Here is a 26,061-nt window from a genome sequence, read left to right as displayed (position 1 = left end):
ATCTTTTAGTGAATTGCGAGACCTCCTCTCACCCCCCCTCTCTACAGACATCAGGCCCCCCCATCATCGGTGGCATGTTCTCCCCCAAAACCAACTTAGGTCGCTGGCATCAGGGCATCAGTTCCGTCCCAATGAGTCCCATGTATGACCTCCCTTTGCAGAGTCCTTCCTTTGTAGAACATCTCCTTGCAGTGCCCACTCCCTTTCAGAGCTTCCCTCTGCATAAGCCCCCTGCCATTGTGCATATCTCCTCCTTCTCTCTCTGCAGTAATGGCCTCACTCAGGCCCCATTCCCACTTAGGGCACAATCCCTGGCACACTTATGGTGCAAAACCAGGCATTGCCAGGGTGCGAGGTGAACAGTGCTAAGGTGCCAGGTGGGCACTGCCAGGCTGCCAGGTGGGCACTACCAGGCTGGCACTGCCCAATGGGCACTACCCGGCCATTACCGCAACCACCCAGGGGTTTCAAAGACCTCTGATCCCCAGTGTAGCCATGATGCCTATGGAGACCGACAATGATTCTCGCTGGCATAACATCAGGAGGGGGGAAACGTTCGGGAGGGCTGAAGATACCGTCCTGGACATGCTAATAGGATAGCATAGCATGTTTTTGTAAGAGGGAGGTCGTGCCTTACAAATTTGGTGGAGTTTTTTGAGGAAGTGACAAAAACGGTTGATGAAGGAAGGGCCGTGGATGTCGTCTATATGGATTTCAGTAAGGCATTTGACAAAGTCCCACATGGCAGGTTGGTTAAGAAGGTTAAGGCTCATGGGATACAAGGAGAAGTGGCTAGATGGGTGGAGAACTGGCTTGGCCATAGGAGACAGAGGGTAGTGGTCGAAGGGTCTTTTTCCGGCTGGAGGTCTGTGACCAGTGGTGTTCCGCAGGGCTCTGTACTGGGACCTCTGCTATTTGTGATATATATAAATGATTTGGAAGAAGGTGTAACTGGTGTAATCAGCAAGTTTGCGGATGACACGAAGATGGCTGGAATTGCGGATAGCGAAGAGCATTGTCGGGCAATACAGCAGGATATAGATAGGCTGGAAAATTGGGCGGAGAGGTGGCAGATGGAGTTTAATCCGGATAAATGTGAAGTGATGCATTTTGGAAGAAATAATGTAGGGAGGAGTTATACAATAAATGGCAGAGTCATCAGGAGTATAGAAACACAGAGGGACCTAGGTGTGCAAGTCCACAAATCCTTGAAGGTGGCAACACAGGTGGAGAAGGTGGTGAAGAAGGCATATGGTATGCTTGCCTTTATAGGACGGGGTATAGAGTATAAAAGCTGGAGTCTGATGATGCAGCTGTATAGAACGCTGGTTAGGCCACATTTGGAGTACTGCGTCCAGTTCTGGTCGCCGCACTACCAGAAGGACGTGGAGGCGTTAGAGAGAGTGCAGAGAAGGTTTACCAGGATGTTGCCTGGTATGGAGGGTCTTAGCTATGAGGAGAGATTGGGTAGACTGGGGTTGTTCTCCTTGGAAAGACGGAGAATGAGGGGAGATCTAATAGAGGTGTACAAGATTATGAAGGGTATAGATAGGGTGAACAGTGGGAAGCTTTTTCCCAGGTCGGAGGTGACGATCACGAGGGGTCACGGGCTCCAGCTGAGAGGGGCGAAGTATAACTCAGACATCAGAGGGACATTTTTTACACAGAGGGTGGTGGGGGCCTGGAATGCGCTGCCAGGTAGGGTGGTGGAGGCAGGCACGCTGACATCGTTTAAGACTTACCTGGATAGTCACATGAGCAGCCTGGGAATGGAGGGATACAAACGATTGGTCTAGTTGGACCAAGGAGCGGCACAGGCTTGGAGGGCCGAAGGGCCTGTTTCCTGTGCTGTACTGTTCTTTGTTCTTTGTTTGTTCTTTGAAGTGAAGTTAATCTTTGCAAATAGGCTCCAAGAAGGGCACAAAGCCAATCTTGCCGGCAAAACAGTGTTGGGGAGAGACTAAACTGATTCACACCGGGCAAGTATTGTATTTTTGGCCTCGCATTCAATTTTCCCAGCTGACCACACTGATTGATCAATGTGACAAGCCGATAAGATTGTGCCCAAGGAGTCTGCAAAGGAATATATATATAGGTTAAGTGAATGGGCAAAAGTTTGGCAGATGGCTATAAAAATGGTTAAATGTGAAACATAGAAAATAGGCACAGGAGGCAAGGATTAAAGGAGATGTATGAGGCACGTTTTTTTACACAGAAGGTGGTGGTTGCTTGTAACTCACTGCTGGGGGAGGTAGTGGAAGCAGATACGATAGTGACTGTTAAGAGGTGTCATGACAAATACATGAATAGGATGGGAATGGAGGAATATGGTCCCTCCAGCTTTAGTTCAGACGGGCAGCATGGTCAGTGTAGGCTTGAAGGGCCAAAGGGCCTGTTCCTGTGCTGCAATTTTCTTTGTTCCTTGTTCTTTGTGTAGGCCATTTGGCCTATCAAGCCTGCAGCACCATTCAATACGATCATGGCTGATCATGCACTTTCAGTATCCCAGTCCCACTTTCTCACAACACCCCTTGATCTCTTTAGCCACAAGCACCACGTCCAGCTCCCCCTTGAACATATCTAATGAATTGGGCCAGCTTTCTGTGATAGAGAATTCCACAGGTTCACAACTCTCTGAGTGAAGAAGTTCTTCCTCATCGCAGTCCTGAATGGCTTATCCCTTATTCTTAGACTGTGACCCCAAGTTCTGCACTTCCCAAAATCATGAACATTCTTCTTGCATCTAGCATGTCCAGTCCCATTAGGATTTTATATGTTCCTATGAAATTCCATCTCTTTCTTCTAAATCCAAGTGAGTACAAGCTCTTCATTAGTCACTGTCTGCCACTCTGTATAGGACCCGTTTATTCCTACTCTTTGCTTCTTGTCTGCCAACCAGTTCTCTATCCACATCAATGTATTACCCCCAATCCCATGAGCTTTAATTTTGCCCACTAATCTCTTGTGTGGGACCTTGTCAAAAGCCTTTTGAAAGTCCAGGTACACAACATCCAGTAGTTCACCCTTGTCCACTCTACTGGTCACATCCTCAAAAAATTCAAACAGATTTGTCAAGCATGATTTGGAGTTTAATTTCGAGGTGATGCATTTTGGTACTTACTCAGTTAATGGTAGCTTTGTTAAACAGGGAGCTCGCTGTCTGACAGTGGCAGCTATCTCTAAGTTAGCTTAAACATCTGGTTCAGTAGGTTGTTATTACTGTAGTAGGAAGCTAAGCTAGCAAGGGACTCCTCAGAAGCTCCATATGAGCAGAAAGGTTTTTCAAACTGCACGGAAAGGTGATTGTACAAGAACGAGAAGTAGACAGAGTGTATAATTGGGAATTTGGTTTAGTTGGGAACTTGGCACAATGGGGAAAAGAGATGCTCCTTTCTCTACTTTTTTCAGTTTTCAGGAGTTGGTCAGTTTCCTTCATTGGCTGGAATTCTCCGACCTCGTCTGCAGCTGGGATTCTCCGCTGTGAACAGAGATTTTACTGAGCCCCAAATTCTCTGTTCTCGCTGGCAGCGGCAGTAGGGTGTGCAAGACTGGAGAATTCCAGCCCTTGTCTCCAGGATAGGTGAGTTAAACTTTATTACTTAGTTTGCAAATAATTAACTAACTGACTAATTAAATAGTTATGGTTGGGCAGAAATGGCAGGGCTGGTAGTGTGTTGTGACTGCAGCATGTGTGAATCTGTAGAATGCACTGTAATCCCAGACAGTCATATCTACAGTAAGTGTCTGCAGCTTAGGAAATGTTGGTTCAGAGTTACTGAGCTGGAGTGTAAGTCCTGGACATCACGGGGCACCAGGGAGAAGGAGGAATAATTGGATACTTTGTTCCAGGAGGCAGTCACAGCCATTAGATTAGGGAGAACAACAGAGTTGGTCAATGGTCAGGACAGAAATGTGCGACTGAAAGACAGGTAGGCATAGAGAACCAGCATGTAGTGATGCAGGAGCCTCAGCTCCTAATTTAGTCCAACAAGCATGAGAAAGGATCTGGCCTCAGAAGATCATGGGCGGCATGGTAGCACAGTGGTTAGCACAGCTGCTTCATAGCTCCAGGGACCTGGGTTCGATTCCCGGCTTGGGTCACTGTGTGGAGTTTGCACATTCTCCTCGTGTCTGCATGGGTTTCCTTCGGGTGCTCCGGTTTCCTCCCACAGTCCAAAGATGTGCGGGTAGGTTGATTGGCCATGCTAAAAAAAAAATTGCCCCTAGTGTCCTGAGATGCGTAGGTTAGAGGGAATAGTGGGTAAATATGTAGGGATATGGGAGTAGGGCCTGGGTGGGATTGTGGTCGGTGCAGACTCAATGGGCTGAATGGCCTCTTTCTGTACTGTAGGATTTCTATGATTCCTATGATCATGAAGTAGAATCAATATCGGTTGAAATTAGGGATAGCAGGAGTTAGAAAACACTGACGAAAGCAGTATGTATGCCTCCTAACAGTAATTATACAGTTGCACTGAGCTTTAAACAAGAAATGACTCGTGTTTATAATGAAGGAAACTGAATACTTGTGGGAAATATAACCTTCATATAGGTTTGGAAAATCAAACTGGGAAGAGTGGTGCAGAAAGTGAATTTCTAGAATGTTTTCATGACAGTTTCTTGTAATAATACATTGTGGAACAAACTGGGGATAAAGTTATCTTCAATCTAGTATTGTGTAATGATGCAGAGTTAATAACATTGTGAAAGACCCACTGGGAAATAGTGATCATAATACCTTTGAATTCCAATGTAAGTTTGAACATGACATAACCCAATCACAAACAACAATCTTAAATGTAAACAAAGCCAATTACACAAGTATGATGATTTGATTTGATTTATTATTGTCACATGTATTAACATACAGTGAAAAGTATTGTTTCTTGCGCGCTATACAGACAAAACATATCGTTCATAGAGAAGGAAACGAGAGAGTGCAGAATGTAGTGTTACAGTCATAGCTAGAGTGTAGAGAAAAATCAACTTAATGCAAGTTAAGCCCATTCAAAAGTCAGACAGCAGCAGCAGCTGTTCTTGAGTCGGTTGGTACGTGACCTCAGACTTTTGTATCTTTTTCCCGAAGGAAGAAGGTGGAAGAGAGAATGTCCAGGGTATGTGGGATCCTTAACTATGCTGGCTGCTTTGTTGAGGCATCGGTAAGTGTAGACAGAGTCAATGGATGGGAGGCTGGTTTGCGTGATGGATTGGGCTACATTCACGACGTTTTACAATTTCTTGCGGTCTTGAACAGAGCAGAAGCCATACCAAGCTGTGATGCAACCAGAATGCTTTCTATGGTACATCTGTAAAAGTTGGTGAGAGTCTTGGCTGACATGCCAAATTTCCTCAGTCTTCTGAGAAAGTAGAGGTGTTGGTGGGCTTTCTTAACTATAGGGTCAGCATTGGGGGACCAGGACAGGTTGTTGATGATCTGGACACCTAAAAACTTGAAGCTCTCGACCCTTTCTACTTCGTCCCATTGATGTAGACAGGGGCATGTTCTCCTTTACGCTTCCTGAAGTTGGTGACAAATCTCCTTCATTTTGTTGACATTGAGGGAGAGATTATTGTTGCTGCACCAGTTCATCAGATTCTCTATCTCATTCCTGTACTCTGTCTCGTCATTGTTTGAGATCTGTCCCACTACGGTGGTGTCGTCAGCAAACTTGAAAATCGAATTGGAGGGGAATTTGGCCGCACAGTCATAGGTGTATAAGGAGTATAGTAGGGGGCTGAGAACATAGCCTTGTGGGGCACCGGTGTTGAGGATTATCATGGAGGAGGTGTTGTTGCCTATCCTTACTGATTGTGGTCTGTGAGTTAGGAAGTTCAGGATCCAGTCGCAGAGGGAGGTGCCGAAGCCCAGGCCACGGACTTTGGAGATGAGTTTCGTGAGAATAATAGTGTTGAAGGCTGAGCTGTAGTCAATAAATAGGAGTCTGACATAGGTGTCCTTGTTATCTAGGTGTTCCAGTGTTGAGTGCAGGGCCAGGGAAATGACGTCTGCTGTGGACCTGTTGCGGCGGTAGGCAAACTGTAGTGGATCCAGGTAGTTCGGGAGGCTGGAATTGATTCGTGCCATAACTAACCTTTCGAAGCACTTCATAATGATGGACGTCAGAGCCACCGGCCGATTGTCATTAAGGCACGTTGCTTGGTTTTTCTTAGGTACTGGGATGAGAAAACTGATAAAGATTAATTAGATAAATGGATTGAAAGGTATGGAGGTACACGAATAGTGGGAAACACTTAAACAATGCAAGATCTTCAACAAAGATGTATTCCATTGAAAATCAAAACTTTGTGAGAAAGACCCAGGCATCGCTCAGGAAGTTAAGGATAGTATTAGATTAAAAGAAGAGGTTTACACTGTTGCAAATACAGTGTCATTGGGAGTGTTTTAGAAACCAGCAAAAGGCCACCAATAATTTGATAAAAAGGAAACAAAAAGAATGAGAGTAAACTAATCAAAAATGTAAAAAGACATTGTGAGCTTTTAAGAGTATATAAAGAGAAAGAGAGGAGCTAAAGTAAATGTTGGCTTCTCAGGGGCAACATGTTTCCTCGGATGATGAATATGCCAAGGTGGATGGTGAAGAGAATGTCCTGGAGGGGGCAAGATGTTGGCCATGAGGCAGTGGCGATGGCCGGCTGTGGCAGGTGAGCTCAGGATGTGCTCATAACCATCAGATTCATGAATGGTGATGAGGTGAATCACTGAGCACAGCTAATCATCCTCACCTCCCTTTTATGAGCATTGTTCTCCAATCTGAATGCTAGCAGTGCACACACTCACTGATAAGGCTCACGCCATGGGGACGCAGCAGTTGTCCATAGTCGTTCAGTGCAGGAGAATGATGATGACTTGCAGTGGGACAGTACATAGATCCTCAAAGAACTAATGCGAATGTCTGACTCCTGACTGGGTGATGGCAGCTCACTTACTCTCAATGACCAGGGTCATATTATGGTAATGACACATGGGAGTTGCACCTCTCCTCCATGGTAATCTGTGCCCTTAAGGTTTAATGTCACTGGAGGTTGATGCTAACATTGTATGGGAGCAAGCAGTAGTGCAAAATGTGCAGGAAGCACACTTTGACAATGACTGAGATGAGTGACGGTAGCCCTGGATATTGTGAGAAATATCCTCATTCCCTATGAGAAATAAGCATGACCTGATGTGTCCAGTCACTGAGAGGATGGCAGCAACATGCTAGCAACATTGCAGAAGGCACATGGAGGAAACTCTGGACTGAGCAGCCAGCCTTTCTTTGGTACAGAAATCAAGTTTTCTAGCTGACCTTATGGGAAATAATTTCATCAGAATAAGGAACCATTGAATGGGTTGAATAGGTGAGTGTTTGCAGAGGTGGACACCATCTACAAGTACCTAACATGCATACTCACGATGCGCTCGGCACTCTTAATCTTCCTAACCATGTCTTGTTGCATCCCCAGAAACCAGAGCAGAGGTGGAGCCTGCTGTCTGCCACACCCTGTCTGTGATGATCTTGGCAGACATCCTCTGGAAAGTTGAAATCTGGAGGGCCTAGGTCTATTTTCAGGGTTCTGCTGTGTGGTAGTTCCACCGTGCTTTGCCTGTGGAGTTGGAGCTCACGTGGGCAGAGGAACAGGGAATTCGGGTGGGCTGGACACTCCCAGGAATTTGGATGGAGTGGACACTCCCAAAACCACGTGGGTGGATGGCCTCAGGCTGTGGACCAGCTTATCCTCTTCCTTCTGAGTGCCTGAAGGGCCCTAGCTTCCTTCTTGGGATAGAGAGGCAGCTGGAGTAAGCTCAAGAAACCCCTCCAAACCTCTGGCATTGGCACTTATGGATGCCCACAAATGCCTGCATCATGGAGTGTATATTCTGCACCATGGAGAGCACGTCCTCCAGCAGTACAGGACAGTAGTCTTGCACCAAGGTCTCCACAGCGGTTGCCAATCTTGCTGCCTTGACCTAGTTGCTTCCAAATATCAACACTATCTTGCTAGAAAGAAGGCAATAGTAGTCCTCCTTTCTGCCATTTAATCAGAGGAGTGTAGCTGATATTCCTTCTTGATGCTTCCAACTTTGCCTTTGGAGCTCCAGCAAATGAAGCATGACCGACTCCAGAGGCACGTCATCTGACTGAGCCTCATCAGATTCATGGTCTCCAATAATTCTCTGAGTGTCAGGATCCTAGGATGTCCCTGCTTCCATCTGCTGTGGATCAGACAGTGAGGTGCTCACCAGTTTGTGACCCCATGGCTTCTCTAAAACTAGGTCCCATGGAGGTTCGTGTGCATTGCTGAAGGAAGTGGGCGAAAGTTGTGATGGTTCTTCAATGCCATGTCTTTCATCTTAGCTGGTGTCAGAGTTATCTTGAACTTGGCTGATAGACTCACAGGGCTTCACCCCTAATGTGCCTTTGAGAGAAAGGAGATCTCATTAGAACATAGCAGGGCCTTCAGACACAGGAGACATGACTCACAGAGTTTTGTATGATAGATGATGCTGTACTGGATCATGATTTGGTTTATTGTTGCACGTCACACCATCAGCACAGGAGCACACTGCCCAGTTGGAAATCTCTTTCCTTAAATTCAGAGAGGACTTTCAACTCGGGCATCCCTCCACACATCTGGAATTTCTTCTTATTAGGTGCCAGTTTGTCCTGCATGAAAGCAGATGGCAAGAGTGTAAAGATGCTAAGGATGCCTGGCATGTGTGAATGGTGAGTGGGACTAGTGAGGTGATGAGGACATGACCCGAGGGGAGATGAAGATATGTGTTGGAGAGCGTGTGGTGGTGGCCCATGAGCTGGTAGTGAGTGTACTCCCTGTGGTGATGTGATGGGTGTGTGAGTGTGAGAATTGAAAATGATGGGAAGAGACACTTACTCTGGCTGAATGGAGGAGATCATTAATCCTTTTTGGCACTTAATGCCTGGCCTCGTCTGCAATGTGTTAGCCCTGACTACTGCTGCCACTGCCTCCTATGCTGGGTTGATGTCTCTGTGAGCTGGTCTCCTCCCTTTACATGGGTACAGGACATCATAATGTGCCTCCAATGCAGCCAACAGTTTGTTCATGAAAGCATCATTGAACCTGGGAGCAAACTTCAATACAACCATGAATAGCCGAGGAATACCAAAAAGTAGCAGCTGGTGAGCACTGGGGCGGTCTTTAAATGGACCAATCCCATGATTCACATGCTTGGGTGGTGGTGGAGACCGTCCACCATGGAGACAGCATAAATTCAGTGTACCAATTTTTTTTTTTCAAAGTGCCTAACAATAGGGTGCAAAGACCTGCCATCACTGCTGGTGAGCTAAATGTCACTTTTCCCACCCACATTGGATTTTGCCAGTTTCAACAAGATTTGTTTGATCACAGTATTTACTGATTGTTGAGAAATCGGTAGACACTGTCTTGGTCACGTTTATCATTTATTGTGTAATGTGATATGCTTGACCACAGTAGGTTTGCTAATTCACATGAATCTCATACTTTTTCAATATTCATTCATGGGACATGGATGTCACTGACTAGGCCAACATTCATTGTCCATCCATAATTGCCCATACAAAGGTGGTAGTGAGCTGCCTTCTTGAATCGCTGCAGTCCCCGTGGTGTAGGTATACCCACAATGCTGTTAGGTCCAGGATTTTGACTCAGTGACTCAGCGATATATTTCCAAGTCAGGATAGTGAGATTCCAGCATCCGCAGTAATTTGCTTTTATCCAGGATGGTGAGTGACTTGGAAGGGAACTTCCAGCTCTTGGGGTTCCCATGTGTCTGCAGCCCTTGAATGTTAGGCGGTAAGATAGATATCGTAAATGGTTTCATCTTCCTGACCTTATATGGTAAGCTTTATTTTTAATTGTTCAAAACCCATCGAATTTTGTAGCTTTGTTCACTGAGCAAGTGTCTTGAATCACAAATATTGTTTAATTTAAACAAAATGTTATTAACCCGCCTTGTTATTCAGCAGATTTAATATGACCAGAAACATTTGAATCAAAATTTACCTTTTCGTACTGTCGTCCATATTTGAGCACTTCCTTCTGGAAAGCATCCACTGACTCCAGGAGGTTAGCCTTAAATTTAGGTTGGACTTGCACCAGCTCATCCTGCACATTTCTCTGTTAAGACATACAATTATGCCACAGAGTTAAAAATAGGTCCTGCTATGGATTCATGTTGACTAATAGCTTGATTTAGCTAGTTTAACATAAATAAGCATTTGGAAAGGCCAACAAACAGAATGATAATTTTTGCTATAAAAACTGAGACATTTTTTTGTAATATCACTTTATCATCTGATAAAATGCAATTGACCTGAAACATTGGGCAGATTCTACAGCTCTGAAGTCTACGTTCAGTGGTTGGTGTAGAATTGGGAGTTATTCCTGCTGGGGGCAGGGATGATTGAACACGCATGATCATGATCATGCCCTGTTCAGCTCATTACATATGCATCCGTGTGGATCATAGTGAATCTTGGGCAGGCAGAAAGTTGCAATCACTGCTGTTACTTCATGGTATCAAAGGTCTGGGCGCATAGGTAAAGGACAACGGGACAGTCATTCACCCACTGCCAGTCTACCTGTCATTCAAGATTCTGCAAGACCAGATGTCACAGAGAAAATAATATGTGGTCCAAGGTTCAGCGAAGACTCTGACCCATCCAGGAAAGGTTCTACCCAGAGTGGCCTGGCCAAAGGTCGCAGTGGAGGTAAGCTTTCTGTCTTTCTGCAGGAGTAGAATGCCCACAACAACGCAAGCACTCTTAGACAGGAGGTGGAATCCCAGACATCAGAGTCCTCACCCTGTATGAGGAGATGGTCCCCAAGCTAGCCAGGGCAGAGCATGGCTGTACTTGTGCTTCAGAGCATGATAGGATCCTACCACAGTAGATGTTGAAATTTAAATTCAATAAAATCTGTAATTAAGAATCTATTAATGACCATGAAACCGCTGTTGATTGCTGTAAAAACTCATCTGGTTCACTAATGTTCTTTAGGGGAGGAAACCTAATAGCTTCACTTGGTCTGCCCTACATATGAATCCAAACCCACAGCAATGTAGTTAACTTTTAACTGCCCTCTGAAATGGCCGAGCAAGTAACTTAGTTCAAAGTTAATTAGGAATGGGCAATAAATGCTGGCCTGGCCAGCGATGCTCACATCACATGCATGAATAAAAAAAATCCCCAGGAAGCCTGTGAGGATACCTCCAGTCTGCAGTTTTTTGCTATACCCACTGAGTGAGAGATATATTTATCTGAGGAACTTGGTTAGCCAAACACTAAGGGGGCGATCTTACCAAAAAGATTGTAAGTGCTGAACAAGTGTGAAAATGGGAGAGAATCGAGCCCATTTTTTGAGCGAGCCCCCAGATACTTTCTTTTGGCATTTAGAAATAAAATGGTCCCAAATGTGATGCTCGCCAGTGGGGGAAGTGGATGGAGCCTACTCATGCTGGTAAACTGGCTGCAGAGCTGTGGGGACACCATTGGGCATGTGCCCCAATCTCCCAGTGTACTACTGATTGCCACCTTGGACATCACACTCCCACTGTTGATCACTGCCCCCCAGCCGATCATCGTTCAGGCCAACTCCCAACCCCCAGCCGATTGCCTTGCCCGATCCCCCGCGGTTGATTGGCAGCTGGGATCTCCCCCCCGACCAATCCCCCATGCAGAGTATCCCTTGGCCAATTGCTGTCCCGGCTGATCTTCAGTGTGGAATACCCCATCCCCCAGGCTGATTGCCGCCCCAACCGATCCCCAATGCAAAGTTTCCTGGCTGCCCCTGACTTGGGTTCCGCCGCCTTCAGGCCCTGCCACTTCCTTTAGGCCCAGTCCCTTGGCACTGCCTTGTGCCTGTTGGGCGGTGCCAGAGCATCCAGTGGGCAGTGCCAGGGTGCCAGTTTCAAGGGGCACTACTTGCCCCTGCCCCTGACCACCCGGGGGCCTCAATGGCCTCCAGTCTCACTAGCGAGGTCATCACGTCAGGTTTCTGTTGATGGAGATCCTCGTTGGTGACGACCTCCACCAGCAGGATCTTAAAGACAAGTGAGCCTGGACAATTGCATCTGGGCTCACAAATAATATTACAATAAGCAAATGAATATTTGAATTAGCCACACGCCCTTCTTAGGTGCAAGGCTTTTTATGCCGACAGAACAGGGCTGGTAACATGGTGAGAGGTGAGAAACCCAGCACAAACCTGGTTTTTCACCTCTCACACAATCTTACTGGCTCACCACACCGATCGACCTGCGTGACGTGCTGGTAAGATCACACCCTAAATCTTCATTTTCTCCATTCACGTACCAGAAAGAAATGAGGGTGAAGTGCATGGCATGGGTGTACAATACAACAACCCAGACCAGCTCCATGTCTAACCCCAACCCCAAATCTACCTCTGAGGAGAATGTTCCCCTGTACCCTCCACCAGTTCAGATACACTGCTCTCAGTGTGTCCAAGTTCTGGGGTGTGCTCAGGATCATAATCACAACTGGAAGAGGAGCTAAGAATCAAGGGGGGAATTTTCCCATCCCACCACAACGGGAATTGTAGTGGGTGGGGGGATGGACCATGCAAAGGTCCAATGAGATCGGCCAGGGTTTTTCGGTTTTGGGATTAGCGTGGCTGGAAAACCTGACACACACTCCCGACCCACAAAATAAAATATCATACAGTGGAACCCCGATTTTACGCGCCCCGATTTAGCGCGAATTTGGATATAACGCAATGAATCATTGGATCCTTTTTTTTTCCGCTCATGATTGGCAAATCTCGCTCGCCCCGCTGTTCCCACCATGCTCCACCAGTCAGCTCGTCATGTGTAGAGGAATGCTGGGAAAAGGGTCTGGGGCCAGCCTTTTCATCACGCCAATCCACCATGGAAGATGATGACGAGCCAGATTTTTACGGCTTCACAGAGAAAGATGTGCGTGAGGCAGAGAAATTGTCTGAATGCAGCAAAGAAGAGCTGCACCAGTGGCACTCTGCCGACGACGAATGCCCAACATATGAGCATCTGATGGATGCCGAGATCATCCGTAACGGAACTATAGCACCGGCGGAGGCAGGTGTACCAGTTCTGGAGATCCAGGAGGTGGACCACATAAAAATCCTCCAACTCAGAAGTATTCCAGATTTCGCTCACAGCCAGCAAAATGCTATGTTCAAGCAAGGAACATTCGATCACTTTTTTAAGAAATAAACGGTTGTTGTTTTGTTTTGTTTATTAAAAAGCTTTACTAAAAATTAATTTGTGTATTAATTTCTACTATAACAACAACGATTTAAGAACATAAGAACATAAGAAATAGGAGCAGGAGTAGGCCATCTAGCCCCTCGAGCCTGCCCCGCCATTCAATAAGATCATGGCTGATCTGAAGCGAATCAGTTCCACTTACCCGCCTGCTCCCCATATCCCTAAATTCCCTTATCGATCAGAAATCTATCTACCCATGATTTAAACATATTCAACGAGGTTGCCTCCACCACTTCAATGGGCAGAGAATTCCAGAGATTCACTACCCTCTGAGAGAAGAAGTTCCCCCTCAACTCAGTTCTGAACCGGCCCCCACTTATTTTGAGGCTGTGCCCTCTAGTTCTGGTTTCCCTTCTAAGTGGAAGGAATCTCTCTACCTCTACCCTATCCAGCCCCTTCATTATCTTATATGTCTCTATAAGATCACCCCTCAGCCTTCTAAACTCCAACGAGTACAGACCCTATCTGTTCAATCTCTCCTCATAAGCTGCACCCCTCATCTCCGGCATCAACCTGGTGAACCTTCTCTGCACTCCCTCCAAGGCCAATATATCCTTTCTCAAATAAGGGGACCAAAACTGCACACAGTACTCCAGTTGCGGCCTCACCAGTGCCTTGTACAGTTGCAGCAAGACCTCCCTGCTTTTATATTCTATCCCCCTCGCGATAAAGGCCAACATTCCATTCGCCTTCTTGATCACCTGCTGCACCTGCAGACTGAGTTTTTGCGATTCGTGCACAAGGACCCCTAGGTCCCTCTGCACAGTAGCATGATGTAATTTTTCACCATTTAAATAATAGTCCAATTTACTATTATTTCTTCCAAAGTGGATAACCTCACATTTGCCAAAGTTATACTCCATCTGCCAGATCCTCGCCCACTCGCTCAGCCTATCCAAATCTCTCTGCAGACTTTCCGCATCCTCCACGCAATTTATTCACGGAATTCTTTAATTAAAAGGTAATTTACTTGCCAGATGGTAAACGTGCAAAAAATGGGTCAAATAGGGCGATAATGGGTGTTTTAGGATGCTAGGTCAACATTGGGTAAGTTTGAACGCTGATTTTCTTGAACCCCGATTTAGCGCGACCCCGTTTTTTTCACGATAACATTTTATGGACCCCAACCATCGCGTTATAACGGGGCCACACTGTAATTGATCAAATGGAATACTATTACATTTGTCCCCAGAAATATTCTCAGATATAGCATGAATAATGTTAGTTGGAGGTAAATACTCACAGCTTTGACTTGCATTTTGTTGAAAGAGTACCGAAGTGCATCAACTCCTTCTGCTTCCTCCTTTGTAATTTCCACTTCATACCTATTCAGTATGCTATATGCTTCCTACATGAAAACAAGTGATAAAACAATAACAAATAAAATCTAGTTATGATAAAATTTGTACATATTCTGTCCTCTATCAATATTAAATAGCAGAACAATTAGAAATGATTTTGTAAGTATGAAATTAACATGGCACGTTGGCACAGTGGTTAGAACTGTTGCCTCATAGCGCCAGGGACCCGGGTTCAATTCCGGTCTCGGTTGACTGTCTTGTGTGGAGTTTGCATGTTCTCCCTGTGTCTGCGTGGGTTTCCTCCGGGTGCTCCGGTTTCCGCCCACACTCCAAAGATGTGCAGATTAGTTGATTGGCCACTCTAAATTGCCCCTTAGTGTCAGGGAATTTGTAGGGCAGATAAGTGGAGTTAAGGGGATAGGACCTGGGTGGGATTGTGGTTGGTGCAGATTAGATGGGCCGAAAGGTCTCCTTCTGCACTATAGGGATTTATGATAATTAATGGATGGTCCAGCAGCCACAACACTAGACAACTTGATAAGAGTTGTTATAAGATTATGGAATAGAATCATAGAACACCAATTGCGCAGAAGGAGGCCATTCAGCCCATCGAGTCTGCACCGACTCTTTGATAGACCATCCTATCCAGGCCTATCTCCATAACCCTTTGTATTTACCCTGCTAATTCCCCTAACCTACACATCCTGGGATACCAAGGGCAATTTAGCGTGGCCATGGATAACCAGGGAAATTGAGGGATTGGTCAAAAGGAAAAGAGAGGCGTACGTTAGGTCCAGGCAGCTAAAAACGGAGAGAGCTCTGGAGGGATACAAAGAAAGTAGGAAAGAACTCATACGAGGAATTAGAAGGGCAAAAAGGGGTCATGAAATGTCCTTGGCAGACAGGATTAAGGAGAATCCCATGGCATTTTATTCAGACGTTAGGAACAAAAGGGTTGTCAGGGAAAAAATCAGACCGCTCAGGGACAAAAGTGGGGAATTATGCTTAGAGCCCAAAGAAGTAGGGGAGATCCTAAATGAATACTTTGCGTTGGTATTCACAAAGGAGAGGGATGTGTTGACTGGGAGTGTCTCGGAGGGGAGTGTTGACCCGTTAGAGAAAATCTCCATTACAAGGGAGGAAGTGTTAGGTTTTTTAGGGAATATAAAGACGGACAAATCCCCAGGGCCTGATGGAATCTATCCAAGGCTGCTCAGGGAGACGAGAGATGAAATCGCTGGGCCTCTGACGCACATCTTTGTCTCGTCACTGGACACAGGTGAGGTCCCAGAGGATTGGAGGATAGCTAATGTGGACCCGTTATTTAAGAAGGGTAGGAAGGATAACCCGGGAAATTATAGGCCGGTGAGCTTGATGTCCGTGGTAGGGAAGTTGTTGGAGAGGATTCTTAGAGATAGGATGTATGCGCATTTAGAAAGGAATAAACTCATTAATGATAGTGAGCATGGTTTTGTGAGAGGGAGGTCATGCCTCACTAACCTGGTGGAGCTTTTTGAAGTAGTGACTAGAATGGTTGACGAGGGAAGGGCGTGGATGTCGTCTATATGGGCTTTGGTAAGGCGTTTGATAAAGTCCCTCATGGTAGGTTGGTGCAAAAGGTTGGATCTCATGGGATAAAGGGGGAGGTGGCTAGATGGGTGGAAAACTGGCTTGGTCACAGAAGACAGAGGATGTTAGTGGAAGGGTCTTTTTCCGGCTGGATGCCTGTGACTAGTGGTGTTCCGCAGGGCTCTGTATTGGGACCTCTGCTGTTTGTGATTTATATAAACGATCTGGAAGAAGGTGTAACTGGGGTGATCAGTAAGTTTGCAGACGACACAAAAATGGCTGGACTTGCAGATAGTGAGGAACATTGTCAGAGGCTACACAAGGATATAGATAGGCTGGAAATCTGGGCAAAGAAATGGCAGATGGTGTTCAATTCAGATAAATGCGAAGTGATGCATTTTGGTAGAACTAACGTACGGGGGAGCTATACGATAAATGGCAGAACCATAAAGGGTGTAGATACGCAGAGGGACCTGGGTGTGCAAGTCCATAGATCCTTGAAGGTGACGTCACAGGTGGAGAAGGTAGTGAATAAGGCATATGGCATGCTTGCCTTTATTGAGTATAAAAGTTGGGGTCTGATGTTGCAGTTGTATAGAACGTTGGTTCGGCCGCATTTGGAATACTGCGCCCAGTTCTGGTCGCCACACTACCGGAAGGACGTGGAGGCTTTAGAGCGAGTACAGAGGAGGTTTACCAGGATGTTGCCTGGTATGGAAGGGCTTAGTTATGAGGAGAGATTGGGTAAACTGGGGTTGTTCTCACTGGAAAGACGGAGGATGAGGGGTGACCTAATAGAGGTGTATAAAATTATGAAAGGCATAGATAGGGTGAACGGTGGGAAGCTTTTCCCCAGGTCGGTGGTGACGTTCACGAGGGGTCATAGGTTCAAGGTGAAGAGGGGGGGGGTGGTTTAACACAGATATCAGAAGGACGTATTTTACGCAGAGGGTGGTGGGGGCCTGGAATGCGCTGCCAGGCAAGGTGGTGGAGGCGGACACACTGGGAACGTTTAAGACTTACCTAGATAGCCACATGAATGGAGTGGGAATGGAGGGATACAAAAGAATGGTCTAGTTTGGACCAGGGAGCGGCGCGGGCCTGTTCCTGTGCTGTATTGTTCTTTGTTCAATCCACCTAACCTGCACATATTTGGACTGTGGTAGGAGGCCAGAGCACCCAGAGGAAACCCATGCAGACACGGGGAGAGCGTGCCACACAGACAGGAACCCAAGACCGGAATCGAACCTGGGTCCCTGGTACTATGAGACAGCAATGCTAACCACTGTGTCACCCTGGATGAGAATCATTTTGTTCCACTTCGACCATTCTGGTACAACAATAACGGCGTTGTTGACTAATTCTAGCAATCAATTTCTCTCAATCGATCGACAATGGTGAATAAAGGATTTACATTCTATGGCATTTTTTATTCTATTACTTCTATTGACCCATTTGTTAGATACAAAATATTTCCTCGTGTCGCAAAATTGAGAACAAATAAACACAATCTTACAATTAAAACTAGGCTACTTAGTATTGAAATAAGGAAGGGTGTTTTATACAATAGGTAACGGGCATCAAAAAGATCTTCCCTGCCTAAAAGAAGTGTATGTTAATCATGTGAAATCAATAGATTTTGGTGAAATATTGTCATCACAGAATAGAAACATAGAAACTAGAAGTAGGAGTAGGCCATTCGGCCCTTCAAGCCTGCTCCAGCATTCATTATGATCATGGATTATCATTAAATTCAATATCCTGATCCCCCTTCCCCCCCATAATCCCTTGGTTGCTTTAGCCCCAATAACTATGGTTGGAACTTTACCGTCCTGCCCGCCACGGGAATCGGAGCGGGCGAGGGGCGAAGCATGGGAAGGTCCGTTGACCTTGGGTGGGATTATACAGTTTTGGGACGAGCGAGGCCATAAAATCCCGTCCTTTATCTAATTTCTTTTTGAAATCACACAACAAATCATAGAGAGACACAAGAAAAGCAAGAGGACATTCAGATTATTGTGTCTGTGTTAGAGCCATGCAATTGGTCACACTCTTCTGCTCTTTTCCCATAGCCCAATCATGGTTTTTCCTTATAAAGAGACAAGGCTTTTTCCATATTGAGTCAGAGAGGAATTTTGTGAACATGTTAAAAACTCCATCTCCTTCTTCCCTTACATTTTTTTCTCGTAGTAATTTCATTTAATGTTCTGAATCTGTTGTCATGATGTCGAGGGCAGCAATTCTCCTCACCTCTGGAATTTAGCTCTTTTGTCCAAGTTTGGCACAATCAGTCCATGCTATGCTCCACTCCAGCCTCCAACCAAATTTCTGAATTCCGTTTCTTCGTGACTAAATGCTTTTAACACATTAGCGACCTTGCCCGAGGTGCAAGGTTTAATTGACTGCACCAACGTAGCCCTACGGTCTCCATGGTGCCACATGGTGCCATTCATGAACTACAAGGGATACTCCTCCCTCAACGTGCAGCTCCTCTGTGATCACACAATACACTTCATAAAGGTGTGTGCCCATTTCCTGGGGAGTGACCATGACAGCTACATTGTGGTGCACTCTCAGATCACAGCCATCATTGAGGGAGAGTGATGGCTTCTGGGGGACAGGGATACCCACTCAGGAAGTGACTGATGATGCCAGTGTGGGGGCCACAAGCACGCGTTAAAACAAGGCTCATATTTCAACATGCATGCTGGTCGAGCAGGCGATTGGGCTGCTGAAGTTGTGATTCCAGTACCTGGACCAGTCAAGGGATGCTCTACAATATAGCCCCCAGACGGTCTCCCACATCATTATAGTCTGATACAACTTTGCTCTGCAGAGGGGAGACCACCTGGACCTGGCGGAGATGGAGGAGCGCCACATTTTGATTTGATTTGATTTATTATTGTCACATGTATTGGGATACAGTGAAAAGTATTGTTTTTTCGCGCTATACAGACAAAACATATCGTTCATAGAGAAGGAAACGAGAGAGTGCAGAATGTAGTGTTACAGTCATAGCTAAGGTGTAGAGAAAGATCAACTTAATGCAAGGTAAGTTCATTCAAAAGTCTGACAGCGGCAGGGAAGAAGCTGTTCTTGAGTCGGTTGGTACGTGACCTCAGAATTCTGTATCTTTTTCCCGAAGGAAGAAAGTGAAAGAGAGAATGTCTGGGGTATGTGGGGTCCTTAATTATGCTGGCTGCTTTGCCGAGGCAGTGGGAAGTGTAGACAGAGTCAATGGATGGGAGGCTGGTTTGCGTGATGGATTGGGCTACATTCATGACCTTTTGTAGATCCTTGCGGTCTTGGGCAGAGCAGGAACCATACCAAGTAGTGATACAACCAGAAATAATGCTTTCTATGGTGCATCTGTAAAAGTTGGTGAGAGCCGTAGCTGACATGCCAAATTTCCTTAGTTTTCTGAGAAAGTAGAGGCGTTGGTGGGCTTTCTTAACTATAGTGTCGGCATGGGGGGACCAGGACAGGTTGTTGGTGATCTGGACACCTAAAAACTTGAAGCTCTCAACCCTTTCTCCTCAGATGCAGAGGATGTCGAAGAGGCTGGTGAGGATGACCTCACAGAGGAAATCTGACGGAAATCTTTGTCGCTTCTTTGGACAAGGGTGAGGTCCCTGAGGATTGGAGGATAGCGAATGTGGTCCCGTTGTTAAAGAAGGGTAGCAGGGATAACCCAGGAAATTATAGGCCGGTGAGCTTGACGTCCGTGGTAGGGAAGTTGTTGGAGAGGATTCTTAGAGACAGGATGTATGTGCATTTAGAACGGAATGATCTCATTAGTGACAGACAGCATGGTTTTGTAAGAGGGAGATCGTGCCTTACAAATTTGGTGGAGTTTTTTGAGGAAGTGACAAAAACGGTTGATGAAGGAAGGGCCGTGGATGTCGTCTATATGGATTTCAGTAAGGCATTTGACAAAGTCCCACATGGCAGGTTGGTTAAGAAGGTTAAGGCTCATGGGATACAAGGAGAAGTGGCTAGATGGGTGGAGAACTGGCTTGGCCATAGGAGACAGAGGGTAGTGGTCGAAGGGTCTTTTTCCGGCTGGAGGTCTGTGACCAGTGGTGTTCCGCAGGGTTCTGTACTGGGACCTCTGCTATTTGTGATATATATATATAAATGATTTGGAAGAAGGTGTAACTGGTGTAATCAGCAAGTTTGCGGATGACACGAAGATGGCTGGAATTGCGGACAGCGAAGAGCATTGTCGGGCAATACAGCAGGATATAGATAGGCTGGAAAATTGGGCGGAGAGGTGGCAGATGGAGTTTGATCCGGATAAATGCGAAGTGATGCATTTTGGAAGAAATAATGTAGGGAGGAGTTATACAATAAATGGCAGAGTCATCAGGAGTATAGAAACACAGAGGGACCTAGGTGTGCAAGTCCACAAATCCTTGAAGGTGGCAACACAGGTGGAGAAGGTGGTGAAGAAGGCATATGGTATGCTTGCCTTTATAGGACGGGGTATAGAGTATAAAAGCTGGAGTCTGATGATGCAGCTGTATAGAACGCTGGTTAGGCCACATTTGGAGCACTGCGTCCAGTTCTGGTCGCCGCACTACCAGAAGGACGTGGAGGCGTTAGAGAGAGTGCAGAGAAGGTTTACCAGGATGTTGCCTGGTATGGAGGGTCTTAGCTATGAGGAGAGATTGGGTAGCCTGGGGTTGTTCTCCTTGGAAAGATGGAGAATGAGGGGAGATCTAATAGAGGTGTACAAGATTATGAAGGGTATAGATAGGGTGAACAGTGGGAAGCTTTTTCCCAGGTTGGAGGTGACGGTCACGAGGGGTCACGGGCTCAAGGTGAGAGGGGCGAAGTATAACTCAGACATCAGAGGGATGTTTTTTACACAGAGGGTAGTGGGGGCCTGGAATGTGCTGCCAGGTAGGGTGGTGGAGGCAGGCACGCTGACATCGTTTAAGACTTACCTGGATAGTCACATGAGCAGCCTGGGAATGGAGGGATACAAACGATTGGTCTAGTTGGACCAAGGAGCGGCACAGGCTTGGAGGGCCGAAGGGCCTGTTTCCTGTGCTGTACTGTTCTTTGTTCTTTGAAGAGATGGAAGAACCCTGGGCAGTGGGCAGAGCCTGGCTGGGTCAATAAGCTAGGGATGGCTTCATAGCATCTTGTTTTGGGGATGACCAAGACTAGGGAGTGAAGAGCTCTTCCACTATGAGGACCAATAGTAATGTAGAGTCAGCAGTATGCTCCCATGCTGTTGCCAGGCTTCATGGGCAGCGTGCTGAAGCTATTGGCCAGACTCTGTAGGCAAATGAAGATGACTTGCATTGAGGACAGAGCGATACTCAGCTCATTCTTACGATATGTCTGACCCCTATTTGACTGAGAGCTTAACATGTCCTGCCATCGAAAGGGCTTATCATAGGGCTCAGAAATGCAGGATGCACAGCATCAGCTACTACAGGTCCCACCCACATCAGGGGCCCGAGTGTTCACATCCCTCTTACAGCCAAGATAGTACCCTGTCAGCAGTGTAACAACCCTTGGCCTTATGATCACTAGAAAACAGTGTTAGGCATGAGAGGGGTGAGCTTTGATGAAGGTGGGGGTGGGGGGATGTGAGTTCACCCTTTCATGGATGGGAGTTTGGGGATGGGCTCCGGGGGTGGGACATATCAGCAGCAGTGCCTTCTTACTGCATCACCAATATGGGAGAGGCATAGTATTGCCATTCTCACACTCTAAGAAGTCACACAACACCAGGTTAAAGTCCAACAGGTTTATATGGTAGCACAAACAACAAGCTTTTGGAGCACCGCCCCTTCATCAGGTGAGTGGGAATTGTGTTCACAAACTCAATTTAAAAGATCTGGTCGGAAATCCTTGAGGTGGCTGAGTGAGTGATGGAGTTGGAGGTGCGAAGGGTGTGTGAGGAGAGTCCAGAGAGAGACTGGAAGTGGTTCACTTACCCTGGCTGGTTAAAGAAAATCATTCATCTGTGTCCGACACAGTTGTCCTACCTTCTTCTGATTAAACTGGCACTCAGCAGGGCTGGCATTGCATCCTAGGTGGGGGTGGTGACCCTGCTGGAAGGCCTTCTTCGGGAGCAGGTATAGAGCAGTTCCCGACGTCTGTTGCATTCCATCCAACAGTCTGGTGAGGGCTCTCTCCAAAATGTGAGGTGTCGATGTCCTGGTTGCCATCCCTTGCAATTAGAACAAGTTCTGATGAGTGCTGTTTATATGGAGTTCCCAAGTGATCACAGTTATTGCGGGACGGGCGAATCCGAGGGAACATGCTGCCAGTGTGGCGTGTTAGTCGTTGGCATAAATAATTTCACTAAAGTGGCATAACATTCGGTCCAAAATCACGCTGGCATCATTGGTAGGATTCACTCTATTTTTTGCACCGAAACCAACACTCTGGGTGGAATTTTACGATCCCGCCCACCGCAGGAATTGTAACGGGCGGGACATAGACCACGCAAAAGTCGAGTGACCTCAGGCAGGATTTCCCGGCCTTGGGGCAAGTGCGGCCGGAAAATCCTGCGCTCTGTCATTTTTTGGTAAGATTCCACCCAAAGTAAATCAAGGACCATTATTTAAATTATGTCAAGTTTGGGTTCTAAAAGCCTGTAGTAGAAAGAAAAGACTCTCCCAAATAGGTAGAAGATCTGCTCTAAAAGGAACATACCTCAATGGGTGCCAAAGTCATATCCATCTGTATCTCATTGTTTCGTATTTGTGATAAAGACTCCATGGCAAATCTAACATCATCCAAATCTTGAATAGGACGTGCCAAATTTTTCATTTGTTCGCTAACAAATACTGTTATGGCCAACATTTTTGCCCTATATTGATCATTCAGAAATCGACAAAGCAACATTATCCAACCTTTGGCTTCCACTAAAAGTGCCATTTTCATGGGTTCTAAAGGGAGGCAAAATAGGAAATTATTAAAGTATACTATCCATTTTGTGTTACCATCAACTAAGAACATAAGAAATAGGAGCAGGAGTAGGCCATCTAGCCCCTCGAGCCTGCCCCGCCATTCAATAAGATCATGGCTGATCTGACGTGGATCAGTACCACTTACCCGCCTGATCCCCATAACCCTTAATTCCCTTACCGATCAGGAATCCATCCATCCGCGCTTTAAACATATTCAGCGAGGTAGCCTCCACCACCTCAGCGGGCAGAGAATTCCAGAGATTCACCACCCTCTGGGAGAAGAAGTTCCTCCTCAACTCTGTCTTAAACCGACCCCCCTTTATTTTGAGGCTGTGTCCTCTAGTTTTAACTTCCTTACTAAGTGGAAAGAATCTCTCCGCCTCCACCCTATCCAGCCCCCGCATTATCTTATAAGTCTCCATAAGATCCCCCCTCATCCTTCTAAACTCCAACGAGTACAAACCCAATCTCCTCAGCCTCTCCTCATAATCCAAACCCCTCATCTCCGGTATCAACCTGGTGAACCTTCTCTGCACTCCCTCCAATGCCAATATATCCTTCCTCATATAAGGGGACCAATACTGCACACAGTATTCCAGCTGCGGCCTCACCAATGCCCTGTACAGGTGCATCAAGACATCCCTGCTTTTATATTCTATCCCCCTCGCAATATAGGCCAACATCCCATTTGCCTTCTTGATCACCTGTTGTACCTGCAGACTGATGCATAAAAATATAAACACAAGTTATTACACATGGAATGTTAAGACCTTTAACTTTCAGCTTTATAGGATATGCCCCTGTGCCTAGGGTTGATGTCAAAGAAGACTGCGTCCTCTGCACACTGGCATATTTGGGGTCAACTGCATCTGTACAGTGCTGCCACAGTCTCAGAGCAGCATGCAGCGTTGGTGTCACCATCAAAGGAACTGAAGATTTGCCTTCAGCTATGGAAGTGCCTTGAGAGGAGCCCCTGTTGCTTTGTGACTGACATTCCTCTGCTTCTTTAGGCCTCATGTGTAGCTTTGATTGTCTGGAATGGTTTATCTTCAGACAACAGGAAGTAGGTATGATTAATCATCCATGTCAACCAATCACTCAACAGATATAATAGTCAAGGCCAAGCTATGGAGATCTGTGTGCAAGCCCTGCATTTATTAACAATGAGTGGGATTTTGCGGCTTCACTCAAGCAAAATCGTAAAATCCCACCCGAGGCCAACATGGTTCTGAGAACCTTGCTCACCCCGATTTCGGGGTGGGTGAGGTGGTGGGTTTTCGGCGCATGTGTCTCTCCATGAGATCTATCAATTTTCAATAGATTATATCATGCATTCACATGCCAGAGATATAGCTACTCACAGCATGGATGGACTTCTCCATCCTTTGTGCATGGCACCTAATTGCCTCGAGAAATTGCAACATATCTTCTCACACTTGATTCAGCAGATGAAACATCTATTGCTTCGCTGATGACCCAAGACTAACCATCTGTATTGTTGGATCTCTCCTATTTCTCTGAGGGAAGTGGCAACAGCTGTCACTGCCTCTATTGGACCCTTCAGTTCTCTGTGCAGTTTTTGACCTCATGAACACCTTTGACTGTTGGCTGTGAAGGCTTAGAGAGTATTTTCCTAAAATTTGACTACCCTCAGAGATTCATCCCCATTCTCTGCCTACTCCACAATGACATGGAAACTGTGATTCTCATGTTGTCCACTCCTTTCTGAAACATATGAAAATACTGGCCTTTCAAATAATTACCCAGAGAAACAGAAAAACTACAGCACAAACAGGCCCTTCGGCCCCACAAGTTGTGCCGAACATATCCCTACCTTCTAGGCCTACCTATAACCCTCCGTCCTATTAAGTCCCATGTACTCATCCAGGAGTCTCTTAAAAGTCCCTATTGAGTTCGCCTCCACCATCACTGACGGCAGCAGATTCCACTCGCCCACCACCCTCTGTGTGAAAAACTTCCCCCTAACATCTCCCCTATACCTACCCCCCAGCACCTTAAACCTGTGTCCTCTCGTGGCAGCCATTTCCACCCTGGGAAAAAGCCTCTGAGAGTACACCCCATCTATGCCTCTCAACATCTTATACACCTCTATTAGGTCTCCTCTCATCCTACGTCTCTCCAAGGAGAAAAGGCCGAAGTCCCTCAGCCTATCCTCATAAGGCATGCCATTCAATCCAGACAACATCCTTGTAAATCTTCTCTGCACCCTTTCAATCTTTTCCACATCCTTCCTGTAATGAGGCGACCAGAACTGAGCACAGTACTCCAAGTGGGGTCTGATGAGGGTCTTATATAGCTGCATCATTATCCCCGGACTCCTAAACTCAATCCCTCGATTGATAAAGGCCAGCACACCATACGCCTTCTTAACCACCTCCTCCACCTGCGGGGCCGATTTTAGAGTCCTATGGACCCGGACCCCAAGGTCCTTCTGATCCTCTACAGTACTAAGAGTCTTTCCCTTTATATTGTACTCCATCCCATTCGACCTGCCAAAATGGACCATTACGCATTTATCTGGGTTGAAGTCCATCTGGCACTTCTCCACCCAGTCTTGCATCCTATCTATGTCCCTCTGTAACTTCTGACATCCCTCCAGACGATCCACAATCCCACCAACCTTCGTGTCGTCGGCAAACTTACCAACCCATACCTCCACTTCCTCATCCAGGTCATTTATGAAAATGACAAACAGCAAGGTCCCAGAACAGATCCCTGGGGCACATCACTGGTGACCGACCTCCATTTAGAAAAAGACCCATCCATACACACTCTCTGCCTCCTTTGGGCAAGCCAGTTCTGGATCCACAGGGCAGCAGCACCTTGGATCCCATGTCCTCTCACTTTTTCTAGAAGCCTTGCATGGGGGACCTTATCGAACGCTTTGCTAAAATCCATATAAACCACATCTACCACTTTCCCTTCGTCAATGTGTTTAGTCACATTTTCGAAG

The 26,061-nt window shown here is 46.3% G+C and overlaps 1 protein-coding gene across 1 annotated transcript in view; it reads right to left on the bottom strand.

The window, feature by feature from the left end:
• Positions 1-26,061, bottom strand: part of LOC144493945 (dynein axonemal heavy chain 8-like) — a 1,745,965-nt gene that overhangs the window by 798,424 nt on the left and 921,480 nt on the right. The window contains exons 32-34 of the mRNA XM_078213522.1: positions 22,831-23,066; positions 14,526-14,630; positions 10,024-10,137 (exon numbers count right to left, since the gene is read on the bottom strand). Coding sequence (XP_078069648.1) covers positions 10,024-10,137; positions 14,526-14,630; positions 22,831-23,066 — 455 coding nt within the window. The remainder of the gene's footprint in view (positions 1-10,023; positions 10,138-14,525; positions 14,631-22,830; positions 23,067-26,061) is intronic.

The sequence above is a fragment of the Mustelus asterias genome, chromosome 5, assembly GCF_964213995.1.
Source record: "Mustelus asterias chromosome 5, sMusAst1.hap1.1, whole genome shotgun sequence".
Classification (NCBI taxonomy): domain Eukaryota; kingdom Metazoa; phylum Chordata; class Chondrichthyes; order Carcharhiniformes; family Triakidae; genus Mustelus; species Mustelus asterias.
This window is presented reverse-complemented; position numbering and strand designations above follow the sequence as displayed.